Genomic DNA, 13,903 nt, shown 5'->3' on the forward strand with positions numbered 1-13,903 from the left:
GCTTTCAAGTATTCATACTTTCCCTACTTTTTCCTATTTTTTTTTTTTTACCTCGCTCGGACTTTCCCTACTTTTTTCTCCAAATTCCTACTTTTTCCTACTTTTCCCTACTTTTTGTCCCAGAACTCAAAAAAAATGAAATCTCATTGAAAATTTTTCATAGCAGTGTGACACACTATATATGTCATTTGGACATTGAAAAGCTCGGGTGCAGGAGTACTGCAACTGTATTTCAAAGAACTTAGTTGAGGATGGAGCACAAGTGTTGTGAGTACAGAACATGCCAAATGAAGTTTATGATGCTGTGGACATGGGGGAGTATCAACGAAAACTACTCCTGAAAGCCTGCAAAAGTCCTACTTTTATCCTGATTTTGTCCTCCAAAGTCTTACTTTTGTCCTGTATTTTTTTTTAAATTTTGATCCTACTGTTCTCGTACTTTTTCACCTGGGTCTGCTTGAAAGCCTGTAATATACTTCAATCTGTCTGGAAGTTATGTATAATGTTCCTGACACATTGTATAACTGCCAATGTGCAAAGTTTATTTCATATAATAAGTTATCACCCATGTTGGAGTAACTACATCATCTGTTGTAGTTACTGCATCATTTTAATGATGAAACAAAGTCCACATTGCATTGTTCGTTGTTCATCACTTTTTTTGTTTTTCTCTACTTTAGTGAACTGAAAGACAAGTCAAGTAGTAATGAAATTGAAGGCGACATACCGGTCTTACTGCAAGCGATACTGGCTCGTAGTCCCAATGTCTTCAAACACAAGCGGATGGAACAGATGGGAGGTAAGATTTAGTGGGTTGATGTTGGGGGGGGGGGTGAACCCTCATCTTTCTTAAAATGTAAGAATTTTTTTTTTGAAACCATGGCTTTGTCTTGTGGTGTCGGTTTCATCTGTGGCCTCAAAATGATTGAGCAGCCATTAACCTTAACCACCTAGGCCATGTTGGCTAGGATCCATCAATCCTTCGAAGTCATCAAATTGCCCCATGTAAAAATTGGATGTAGCCACAATCCTCCCAAATAATCCGTCATTTCTTGCATTTGTTCAGTGGAGGGGTGACCACTGCCTCAATCCTTCAAAATCTTCCAACAATCACTGTAATGCAATGAGGAATTGCCGATGATATCCAGAAGCAGTGCGAATGGTATCTAGTGTAATTTATGCATGGCTACGCATAAACAACACAGGGTGCAGCTTAAGACCTTGACGCAACGCGTACTCCTAAATCAACTGGTATTAAAATGGCATGCAGCCTAAATCTTCCGAAACAGCTTAGTTGATTTTGGAGGATTGAGGAGGGTTCGGGTTAATCATTAGAAAAAGTACTCATCACACAAATTGTTTTTGTACTATTCTACCTTTTAATGCAGGTGTGTCGCCCAGACAACCCATGGCCCCCTCGCCTTACTACCAGCAGTCGCCGGAGGGCGCCATTCAGCACAGCCCCTACAGTCGGACTCACACCATGGGCATGCAAGGCAACTCGTCCCCGCTATTCACCCCAAACAGCCCGGCGGCCTACCCGCAGGGGAGCTCAGTCAAAGTGCCCCACGGAAGCCCGACCAGATATCAACATGTTGGACTGTCTGGACAAGGTAATTCAGAGCTCACTTTTCGTTCCCAGAAACAAGGTTCAGCCAGGATTTTTAACTGGACTTGTTAAAGCAATTAAGACTTTGTAAGCGAAAATCCTTGTGAAACATCCAGCGCTTGAATTTTGCAAACTTTTTTCCTTCATTTCAACATTTTTGAGGCGTTCTGACAAAAGACGGAACTGGGCACAAGCTGTAGTGGAGAAAATGCCACCAAAAAAAAATGGGGATGATTTTTTTTATTTTTTTTTATTTTCAGATTTATTGGTATTTGTGATCTTTTATGTCTACTACACATTGTTTTAAAGAAATAATATAACAATTCTGGAATGACAGTACTTTTAAGGAAGAGCAATCGGCATCTTTCATTTCCACGAATACAAGACTTGAAAACTTTAAGGCCTTTTTCTCAGTATTTTATTTTTTTTGACTTGTTGATAAATGCAAACTTTAAACAGCCACATCTTGTCAATGGAATGTCCGATTGAAGTGCAACAAACAGTATTGCAAGGAGAATTTTATCCTCTTTCGTAATACCTGCAAACCCTCTTTTCGACCTCTGCCCAGTTCTGTCTCATTTTGCCAGAACGCCTCACATTTTTAATAAACTTGGCAACAAATTAAACAGTGTACTGTGAAGCATGGCAGGAAGATGGTCCATTTTCATATGAGAATCAGCCTCACTATACAAGGTTAACCCTAACCCACCTCACTCCTCCAAAATCCTCCTGGCGGTTTTGGAGGATTCTAGAGGATTGAGGATGAATGGTGATTGAATCAAATGAGGATTCTGGAGGATTGAGGATGAATAGTGATTGAAGCACATGAGGATTTTGGAGGATTGAGGATGAATGCATTTTGAGGCAGGACTGTCTGATGATTTTGAAGGATTTGGCGTTGGGTTATCCTTCATTTAAACACGAGTGCAAAATTTTGGGATGAGGATTTTGGAGGATTGAGGATGAATGCATTTTGAGGCCAGACTGTCTGACAATTTTGAAAAATTTAGGCGGAGTTGCAAAATTTTGGAGGATTTTGGAGGATTGAGGATGGTTGTAAGCAACAAGGGCCTAGGGGGTAAGGGTTAAGGCGAGCTTTCCCGTACAACTTAAAACCCTGGTTCCTTGCACCTTATGTTCTTAACTTTGGAAAGAGAAAGTGAAAATGACTAAATGTGAGAGTGATTTCTTGCTTTGAGAATCATTGCCTACCAATGAAATGGGGGTACCTGGCACAAAGTCCACATGAAACTGATTTTTGAGGAAAAATCTATGAAAGTACTTGACTTTTACAATTCTTATTCCTTCAACAGGATCACCCGTGCCAACGTCAGTCAATGGTTACACGGGGCATCAGTTGTCCCCAGCTACTGCCACAAGTCCCAGTCAGCCTGTGCCAACTCCACCGCCCGTACAGGCCAAATCAAGATCTCAACTAGCACAGCCACCTAATGGTAGGCAACGCATGTATTATTTCATTAAAATAATAATAATAATAATAATAATAACAACACAGTTTTTATATAGCATCACACCAAGGTCTCGATGTGCTTCACAGGAAACAAAAAACCAGTAATAGACCTTTATCATGCTGCCACCATTTCAGTCATGTTCCCTGTATCCAATAACAGTACTGAATGATAATATTTTTTGTGCAAAAAGGAACCAGACTATTTTTCCTTCCAGCCTCACTTTGGTTACGTTGATTTGAATGGGAAAAAATCAAGATGCCACAACATGATAATGGTCTATATAATTTATTATATAAGAAAAAACATTCACTGTAAGAATAGAGTATTGTCAGTCAGTTTGACTTATGTTTATAAAGCTATACGTATCCATTCTGTTGACAAGAATCTTGTTACTGCTAGACTATCACAGCAAGAATTCGAAAAATATTAAGTATTTTCTTTCAAGCAAATCCTTAGGAGGTACCTCAAATACATTGTAATTCGTGTGTATGAATTTTAGGTTGAATTATTTTGTCAAAAAACCTGTTATAAATTTGTTTTCGTCATTTCCCATATTTATTTTTGCCCCTGTGCAGGTATGTGACAATCACTGGATGTTTTTTATGCAATATTTCATGTATTCCTGCGGAATGAATGAAATGTATCCGAATTAGTCATACTATTATCAAAACAAGTATTGATTGAATTTGTGACGTGTCTTCGAATAATCTTCTAAAACTCACTCATGCATTTGCTTTTGACAGGAGCCGGTCCTTCAGGAGACTATGTTCAACAGCCTGCCCCAAGGGGGAGAGGACGCCCACGCAAACGGCCACCAAACCAGGAAGTCAATCAGAGAGCTGTATCCGGAAGGGTAATTGCCACAGTGTGTCCTCAATGTTAGAGTTGACATTCAAAATCAAACATAGACAATTGACCCAAACTCGGCTCAGTGCAACAAGGCGTAGTAGTACGAACCGATGGCACCTATTGGCATTGGAAAATGACCAGGGCCCAATTTCTTGGCTCTGCTAACCACAGAATTCCGCACTTACGACCACAAATTTTGTGCTAACCGCAATAGCAGAACAATTGTGTGCTAACCCGTAAGCGCAGAATCCAGTTACGGGATATACTCATGCGCAGAAGCAAAAATTCCTTGCTTATGTGTGAAGTACGCTTACCGTAAGCACGGAATTTGTTGCTATACAAGCAGGGATTTTGCGTTAACGGTAAGCAGATCCAAGAAATTGGGCCCAGGACAATTATGGTGTCAGCAGCCAAGTTAGTTCCACAGATCTTTTGCATTGCAGCCATCTTTGAGGTATGTTCTTTCATTCCACAGGGCTACACATAAGAAGACCCTTTGTACATTTATTGTTTAACAACAAAAAACCTCTCAAAGATGGTTGCTGAATGCAAAGCGTCTGTTGAATATTGTCTTTATTGGAACCTGTGGTGGCCAGCAGACTTAAAGACTGAATTGAAATCCCAGATCCTCCTAACTTTTATGATTAATTTCTTCAAATAGTGAAATCTAAAACTAGGTACTAGTAAGCATACTTTCTTTCACAGGAATCTGACGGAGGGGTGTCTGTCAGTGCATATCAGTCCCCTGCCAGTTATCAAGCCGATCCGCACACCAGCCAAGAAAGCTCCTCTCACGATGTCACCGAGTCGGACTCGTCGGTCAAGGACTCCAGCCGGCGCCGAAAGCGCAGCAAATCCCACAAAGAGGATCGGGACAGGGACAAAGAGCTGCCGCAGTACAACATCGTGAGTTCCCCGGACACCAGCGGCTCCACGAAGATCAAACTGAAGCTGACGAGGTTTCCGGTCAAGTCCAGCGAGCCCAAAGAAAAGGAGAAAGACAAGGTGCCGGCGGAGCCGAAACGTGAGACCGTCGTGAGGCAGCCAGAGACTGTGTTGACGGCCCAACCTGAAACGGTTTTGAAGGAACCGGAACAAGTCGTGAAGCAAGAAGTGAGACGGGACATGCGAAACGAGTATGCCTTTGAGGAAGATTCCAATTTAGATGAAAGGACAGGTGTCGTCGGGGTTAGAGATAGGAAAACTCCCAAAGCGGTACCCAAACCGAACGCGGAAGTAGTTCAGTCAAATAAGGATGTACCTCAAACTCGAGAGGTTAAACCTCATCCTCAAGAGGTACCCGAACCTCAAGAGGTACCCGAACCTCAAGAGGTTTCCAAGCCTCAGGACGTGCCTCAGCCACAAGAAGTACATGAGGAGGAGGACGACACCCCAGCAAATAAGGCCAGAAGAACATCGACACGTAACAAAGATAGCAACGAAGACGAAGACAATGCTTCCGCGAACGGCTCAGACGAGCAGGGTGAGTTGATTAATTGTGGGAAAGGTTGGGAGGGGGATATCCGTCAACTGCAGGCTCACAGCGGCAAATATAATTAACATAATGTTAACCAACTTCCCAGGTAATTCTGCAGGGAACCTTACAGCATTTCTAAAAGTCAATTCACCAAAAACCATCTCCCGACAGAATCGGCGGCTAAAAGTGCAATCAGTCAACCCAGGATACTACTCACCAAGCTGTCCATATCGGAGGACCAGGCAGCCTTACTGAACAAACCCATGGGACGGGGCAAGAAGCGACAGCGGAAGGACATGGAGAGCGAAGAGGAGTGGGAACCGGCGCCGCCTCCGGCATCCAGACAGGAGTCCCTGCCGTCCCCAGTGTCTCAGGGTCCCCCAGCGCAGATCTTCATCGAGAGAGAAGAGGCAGATAAAGATAATGATGATGAAGAAGAAGAAGGTAATGACATCTTCTCGCATCTACACTCTGACACTCGATTTGTATCTTTAAAGGCAATTAGCCCTAACTCCCTAGCATGATTTACTAGGAATCATACTCATCCTGGTAAATTCCAACACCATATGTGACCCGCTCCGCAAAAATGAGTCTGTTGTGGCAAAACTGACATTTTGAGTTAACTACATTAATAAAATGGGAATGAAATAAGCTTTCATTTGGTGTATCATGGGTCTCTCTAGGACATTTGGTTGCATTGTTGTGCTTGTTTCATTCTGTAAAGTTAATGCAAAGCTAGAAGTGTCTTAATGGAGAAAAAAGGCTTTGAAAAATGACAAATACACTGTAACTAACCAAGAAAAGCACCAAAGATTCATAGTTTGTTTTCTTTTTCTTACAATATTTACATTTCTGTGTAAGATATTTGAACTAAAACTATCAAACAACCAAAATAAAACAAAAACAAAAAAATCCAAATTTTGAGCAAATTTTTACTGTTTCCATTTCAAAATGGCAAAAGCTTGAATTCAAATTATGCGACATCAGACTCATTTTTGCAGAGCGGGTCACATATAGGAAACTGCACACACATATTTCTGTCTTTGATTCTGGAGGTGTGCCAACCCAATGTAAGAGACTGTCGGTTTTGGGGTACTGTACCCATCCTGACAGATTCCAACAAAACATGCCGTTGGGGTTTGATGGGTTGAGTTCTGTTAGGGTTGCAGTTACCCAGAAACATACCCACCGATTTAACGTGAAAATCCTTGCTTAAAGTGAAGATAGGTCTGGTACCAAACACCCTGTGAAATTATTCCGCATAAAACGGTGTCAGTCAGTAGAACACAATCATTGTATAAGGTTTAAGAAAATGTGCCCGTGGGCACAGATTTCTACAACATCCAGTTACGAGACCCCCAGAATATGTTGTCTCTGTTTTCTCCAAATGTATAGTATCCACTGAGCTGAACTTTGCAAAATGATTGCTTTTAACTAAAAACAAAAAAAAGTAAATGTTCCCTTATACCTTTATTACAGTGTTGTAGTCAAGGTACTTACGGTCAATCACAAGTCCATCACAAGTCATCTAGTCTGGAGTCAACTCACAAGCTATTCCAATGATTGTGACAAGAGCATTCCTTAACCCTAACTCCCTAGGCCTTTTTGCTAGGATGCAGCCTCAATCCTGCAAAATCCTCCAATGCCTCATGGAAAAATAGCATATAGCCTCAATCCTGCAATTCCTCCGCTATTTCTTGAATATGGTCCATGGAGGGGTGACCACTGCCTGAATCCTGCAAAATCCTCCGGCTATGACTGTCAATAGGCTGAGGCAGAGGCAGTGACATCCTGGAGCAGTGCGGAGGATGTCAAGTATAATCAAGGGCTAAAATTTATGCACGGCTGAGCATAAACAACACAAGGTCCGGCCCAAGACCTTGACACAGTGCGTACTCCGAAATCAGCAACGCACTTTTGCCATGTAACCTCAATCCTGCAAATTCCTCCAATTTGCAAAAAAAGATTTTGGAGGATTCAGGGCGGTTAGGGTTAAAGATTGCTCAACCCTGTTACTTGTGACTGGACTTGTTAATTGACTCATGATTTACTTGTGAACGGACTTGTGATCGTCTTTAATTATACTCAATTATAACCCAAGAGTTGTAGCGATTTTCTCTCATACCCGAATATCTTTTTATGCACTTAGTTTTTCCTTCACCCATTCTCACTTAAAAGAATTCTACTGCTTCAAGATCGTCTTCAGATGACTTGTTGCTAAGTCTGGGGTTGTGATTCATATGTGATGTAACTTAAGATATCACATGAAGAACCTTTCGCAACACAAAAAGATTTTCAACATTTTTAAAGTTTTTCCTTTAAAAGATTGCTGTAAATGACACAAGTTACGGGTTAGACCCTGCCGTTCTGCAGTACCTAAAAATGACTGTTTGAATTTGTTTAAATTTCATGTCTTTTATTTCCGTTTCAGCACCAAAGAAGAGACTAAAGAGGGACAAAACGCCAAACAAGAGGGTCACATATCTAGACGACGATGGTAGGTTGGCTGCTTTCTCCATTTGTATCACGCAGTTCTGAAAATTCTTCGTGTCTTAGGCTGTGTCCGGATAACTTGGCTACAGCAGAAAAATCATTCACGCGTCTATGGAAGCGGCTGCAGCCACTTCCCATAGACCCGTGTGTTATTTCGAGCCGTAGCTAAGTAATTGGAACAATGCCATGGCCACATTACTTGACTATGTCTTGCAATTACACAAGTGGCTATGGATATGGCTGAAGCCATACACGCGCCTATGGAAGCGGCTACAGCTACTTCCCATAGACCTGTGTGTTATTTCCTAGTCGTAGCCAAGTAGTTCAGATGCGGCCTTGGCCACATTACTTGACTACGGCTTGCAATTACACAAGTGGCTATGGATATGGCAGAAGCCATACATGCGCCTATGGAAGCGGCTACAGCTACTTCCCATAGACCTGTGTGTTATTTCCTAGTCGTAGCCAAGTAGTTCAGATGCGGCCTTGGCCACATTACTTGACTACGGCTTGCAATTACACAAGCGGCTATGGATATGGCAGAAGCCATACACGCGCCTATGGAAGCAGCTACAGCCACTTCCCATAGACCCGTGTGTTATTTCCTAGCCGTAGCCAAGTAATTCAAACACGGCCTTGGCCACATTACTTGATTACGGCTTGCAATTACACGAGCGGCTATGGATATGGCTGAAGCCATACACGCGCCTATGGAAGCGGCTGCAGCCACTTCCCATAGACCAATGTTATTTTCTAGCCATAGCCAAGTAATTCAAACACGGCCTTGGCTACATTACTTGACTACGGCTTGCAATTACACAAGTGGCTATAGATATGGCTGGAGCCATACACGCGCCTATGGAAGCAGCTACAGCTACTTCCCATAGACCTGTGTGTTATTTCCTAGCCGTAGCCAAGTAATTCAAACGCCGCCTTGCCCACATTACTTGACTACGGCTTGCAATTACACAAGCGGCTATGGATATGGCTGGAGCCTTACACGCGCTTATGGAAGCGGCTGCAGCCTCTTCCCATAGACCCATGTGTTATTGCTTAGACGTAGCCAAGTAATTAGAACAATGCCTTGGCCACATTACTTGACTACGGCTTGCAATTACACTTACCATAGCCACATGTGTTACTGTCGGCCATAGCTACTTAATTCAGTAAAAGTAAGTAAAGTCAGTCACGAGCCAATGTGGCCCATCAGGCCGGCTTTTATCTCCAGGGGTTCAAATCCAAATTCAAACGACTGAGTATTTCTATTCCCCTGAACGGGATGCTAGTCCACCGCAGGTTACTCCCCAGTTATACCCCTAGGTGGAGAGAGGCAAGTTGGGGTGAAGTGGCTTGCCCAAGGACACAACATATAACCAGCGGCTGGATTCGACCCCCTGACCCTCTGATCATGAGTCGCAAACCCTAACAACTAGGCCACACTTCCCCCCCACAGCCACGTAATTAAGGCACTGCCTTATTTTCATTCTGGGCTTGTGTTTGACCTTGACTTACCATTTTGTGAATGTCGATGTCCACAGAGCTGACCGAGTCAGCCACCTTCAAGAGGTTCCATGCAGCCATGGAGTCAGTGTTTGAAGGATCTGAAGATATGGAGATTAGTGTCGAGCAAGGTAAGTCTTGTTATTTTTTTTTGGAAATTTAACTGAAATAATGATTGAAGTGTACTCGAACAGTACAAAAAATAAGCATTTTTTTAACAAATAAGACGTTGAACAAAATCGGCCACAATGCAGTACTGTGCACATCACCTAGAGTAAAAAAAATTTCTTCAGCAATAGAAGGATATCAGGTTCCACTCAATAGTAAAAAAAAAATGCCTAGGCCCAAATGGAATTAATCGTTTTCCAAAATTTCAACAATGTGGAAATGGGTTGTAGAAAAGCTTAAGTTCATGTGATCCTAGCAGGTTTTTCATAATTGTGTGTGAGATGTGTCAATATTTGTTGATTGTTTACAAATGTTTGTTTTGAATTTGCTTTTTAACAGCTGACGATGAAGAGGAGACAGACGAGTGTAATCCAGAGCTCCTCATCAGCAAACCTCTCCTGAATGATCTGGTCTCAGAATCGGCCAAACTCAAATCCATGGGTGTTATGAACCAGGTGAGGCACTAACAAAATAGTCCAAATTCCCTTGACCAGGGATGAGATTTGTCAAGATTTTCCCCCATTCCAGGATTTTTTGTTAGGATTTTTTCTGATTTCAGGATTCTTAAAGAATCACTTTTGAAATAAGAAATTCCTGAGGCTTTATCATTAAGGTGGTTTTTACGTATTCAAATTTACATTTTGAACAAGAGAGATTATTATCTTAGGGTTAAATTAAATTTATTTAAATTTTATATTAAATTTATACAAACATACACACTAGACCCTATGTCAACCCTCAAAACATCTGCTGATTATTTTTGTGGATTTTCCTATTTTCTCTGAAAGTCATCCCTGCTTGACACATTCCAGTGTCACGCTCAACCAAATTATTCTGAAATTTTGGAAATAAAAGACCTGCTGATGTTTAATGTTTGAAAAAGGAGCAACTTTGTCAAAACGACTAATCGTTGCAGTCATTCAGATTAACTCGTGTACATAAATGGTGCCAGTCTGAAACTAAAATCTGGGTCGACCCCAGTTGCTCCTAATATTATTTGGTTCGATGCAACTTTGGAATATCATTCAGAAATGGTTGTTAAAAATCTCATGTTTTAGAAAAGCACCTTGATTCAGCCGAGTCTTATGTACAATTCCCAAATTTGTGTCTTATTTGTAAATTGTTATCCCCAGATTCCTCACGAGAAGCTTGTCCGGCTGTTGAACATCCTGGAGAGAAACATCCGTGATGGAACAAAAGTGAAGCCCAACGTTAACCATGTAAGTAGCTTCTTTTTCTTCATCAAAAAAGAAAAATGTCAATCCAAATGAAATTAATTTTTGAACATAAAATATTTTCAACTACTGAGTTGATAAAATCTGTCCAAAAAGTTGAGTTGAAGCAAAACTCCTGAATTCAAAGCTGTATGAATCAAGCTTGGGTTCTTGAGGCTTATGCCGATTTCTCTTCATTTTGGGGATTTGGAATTTTTTTAAAACTAACTTAGCAGGACTGATGTCCATAATAATAAAAGTTTGGCGTGAGTTAATGCAAATTGGGTAAGAGATGAATGCAAATGAAATAAGCGGTAACTCCAGAGTGAACCCTGAGGTACCCCGTAAAACCTGGAGTAAACTTCTACTTAAGCCCTGTTTAATTTAATAATAATAATAATAATAACTGGTATTTATAAAGCGCCTTTGCCAAAGGATACAACTTGCTAATTATTACTCCTGTTCATCAGTCCATGAGACCATTTTTCTGCAGCAGCACGTGGTGAGTGCAATCTGGGCTCTACCCTCACAGCTACCCGTTTATACTCCTGGGTGGCGAAAGGCAATTGTAGCAAAGTGTCTTGCCCAAGAACACAAGCACCATGTTCCCCGTCAGGGTTCGAACCCGCATACCATGGCACTTGAGTGGAACTATTGACCTATCGCCGTTTGCGAGTTGGCCATGCCCCTTAGACAACCCTATGGAGTTTTTGTACGCTAAGCTTTGTTTGTCGCAGATGTTGCGCATTCCGCATCCATTTGTTTATCATGTAATTGGACAATATTTCACAAGCTGCGTTGACGCGATTCTACCGTGATAGGTTAATTGGAAAACAATGCTCCAATGAAATTTGTGTTCTCCCAATAAATGCTATATTAAACGGATAAGGCCAAAAAAAAAACGTGTGCGGTTTCTGGAGCTTGCCCAAAAAGTGGTGCAGCGACGCGGCTTTTTTTTTTTTTTTACCTGATTTTTTTCCTTCAAGTGTCGGCTGATGACTGCAAATGGTGCCCGACTAAACTTAGTGCAATTATATGGGAGTCCAGAGAGGCCACATAAAGCTTATTCTCGATCATAACCCCATCTAAAAACACGTTAAAATTGTGCAGCAGCAGGATTCCAGTCAAACCAGTGAGTTTGGCGGTTTTGAGACATCATCTTTCATTGAAAAAAAAACTTTTTCATTTTGCCGACGCGCATGGCTACGGCAACGCGCGCGCATACCAGAAACCGGGGACTTTTTTTTTTTGGCCTAAGGTATTGACTGATTTTTGTTTTACCCACCCGTCAGGACGAGGGAGGTCGTGGGGAGCGTCTATGGCGAGAGCTGGCCATGGAGAGGATCACGCGCTCCATCGACTCGGCCCTGACTGCCCTCTACATCATGACCTCAGAGGCCATGCCCAAGGAGGTGTTCATCGAGGATGTCATCGACCGCATCGCCAACCTGGCCAAGTTCCAGCTGCAGAACTCCATCTACCCACAGTTTGATCCCGTCTATCGAGTCAACACGGATAAGAGTGAGTATCGGATCTCTTTGGAATTGGGTCATTCTATAAATGTTGGGTCCAGGTTTTTTCCTGTCCCTGTTACAACTGACATCTATGATTTTTGTACTTCTGATGCGTTCCGTATTGCAGTTGTCCCTCAAAGAGTGATTATTAGCCCTAACAGTCCTCAACCCTTCACCTGTTGGAGGATTGAGGACTGTTAGGATTAAAGGCAAACTACCTAGCCAAAAAAAAACTAGCTAAAAAGTTGTTTTGAGTCGTTTTTAACCCTAACTGCCTAGGCCCTTTTTCTAGGAAGCATTCTCTATCGTGCAATACCCTCCTAAAGGCGGCACGTTAAAATTGGATTCTGCCTCGATCCAAAATCGTCCGTTATTTCTTGAAGTTGTTCAGTGGAGGGGTGACCGCTGCCTCAATCCTCCAAAATCCTCCAACTATCACTGTTAATGAGTTGAAGCAGTGCCGATGATATGCAGAAGCAGACGCTGTCCAGTATAATACAGACCTTGTATTACGCTATGGCTGCTCATAAATAATGCATGGTACAGCCTATGCATCGTCCAAATCAACTGGCGTATTTTTGCCATTCAGCCTCAATCCTCCCAAAATCAATCAATCCTCCCAAAATCCTCCCCATGTTACGTAAACAAAACTCCCCTCCCTGCTCCACAGTCCCAGCGAGATAATCACTTGTGGTTTAATGAACTACCACCTGTTGGCCACACTGCTTTCTGGAATTATACTTTCTGGTGATTGTGGTTTATGCTAGCATAGCAGTAAAAGATTGTTCTCGTCCATTTATTCACCGATTTTCACACTTCAACATATAAAACAAGTCAACATTTCAGGTACATCATCATGATAAAATTTTAGATTGAATTTAGCTACGAAATAATATGCTTGAAATCTCTCAGGTAGTGTGACCTTCGCTCCTTTATGGAACCAATTATAGGATAAGTGCGGTTAAGAGTCTTAATCCTCCAGGGCAGACTCTCCAAAATGGTGTGTCCCAACCCGAGTGGCCTATATGGTTGGTCGGGTTGGTCTTAAGAGGAGTGTTCACCTCATGCCAAACTGCCTGGAGGATTGAGGAGGGTTAGGGTTAATCGAGTCCCTTATTCTTACATCTTTTGCTTTTGTCGTGTTTTGAATGCTGCAATGGAAACGGTACGAGAAGCAACCTACCTGCATCCTTTTGAATTGATTTTTGTAAAAAAAAATACATAAATCCAAAATTTACAAAAGAATTCTTGGACTCTCATTTTTTTTTTCAGATGCAGTGTACACCAACATGAAGATGAAGCGTGCCCGTGCCCACGGATCCACAGAGAAGTCCATTCTTGCCTTGTACAACAAACTGTGTGTCCTGGTCTCCAACGTAGCCGAGCTGTTGGACATACAGATCCTAACTGACTCAACAGTATTGTTGGTGAGTAGAAATCGTAACGTTTTGACTCTGTGCGGGAACAGTAGTTAACCACTTCGCCCCAGGAGTATTTTTGCTGAAATTTCAATTTTCTCAAAAGGCAAAATTGTCCAGCCAACTTCTGATATACAGCCAAATGCCACAAATACTGATTCTCAAGAGTCATTTCAACAGTATTTGTAC

At 41.9% G+C, this 13,903-nt stretch overlaps 1 protein-coding gene across 4 annotated transcripts in view; it reads left to right on the forward strand.

Annotated features, from left to right (window-relative positions):
• LOC119738368 (nipped-B-like protein) overlaps positions 1-13,903 on the forward strand; it is a 50,665-nt gene that overhangs the window by 4,043 nt on the left and 32,719 nt on the right. For 3 of the 4 annotated variants that reach the window (XM_038213238.1, XM_038213239.1, XM_038213240.1), the window contains exons 1-8: positions 4,758-5,413; positions 5,579-5,851; positions 7,839-7,904; positions 9,439-9,531; positions 9,908-10,023; positions 10,702-10,788; positions 12,075-12,303; positions 13,569-13,723. In XM_038213238.1, coding sequence (XP_038069166.1) covers positions 5,056-5,413; positions 5,579-5,851; positions 7,839-7,904; positions 9,439-9,531; positions 9,908-10,023; positions 10,702-10,788; positions 12,075-12,303; positions 13,569-13,723 — 1,377 coding nt within the window. In that variant the 5' untranslated portion in view covers positions 4,758-5,055. Of the gene's footprint in view, positions 1-680; positions 800-1,388; positions 1,614-2,922; positions 3,064-3,824; positions 3,935-4,635; positions 5,414-5,578; positions 5,852-7,838; positions 7,905-9,438; positions 9,532-9,907; positions 10,024-10,701; positions 10,789-12,074; positions 12,304-13,568; positions 13,724-13,903 lie in introns of those variants that run through there. The other variant, XM_038213241.1, reaches the window with a different exon arrangement.

Source organism: Patiria miniata, unplaced genomic scaffold (genome assembly GCF_015706575.1).
Source record: "Patiria miniata isolate m_02_andy unplaced genomic scaffold, ASM1570657v1 HiC_scaffold_3, whole genome shotgun sequence".
NCBI lineage: Eukaryota > Metazoa > Echinodermata > Asteroidea > Valvatida > Asterinidae > Patiria > Patiria miniata.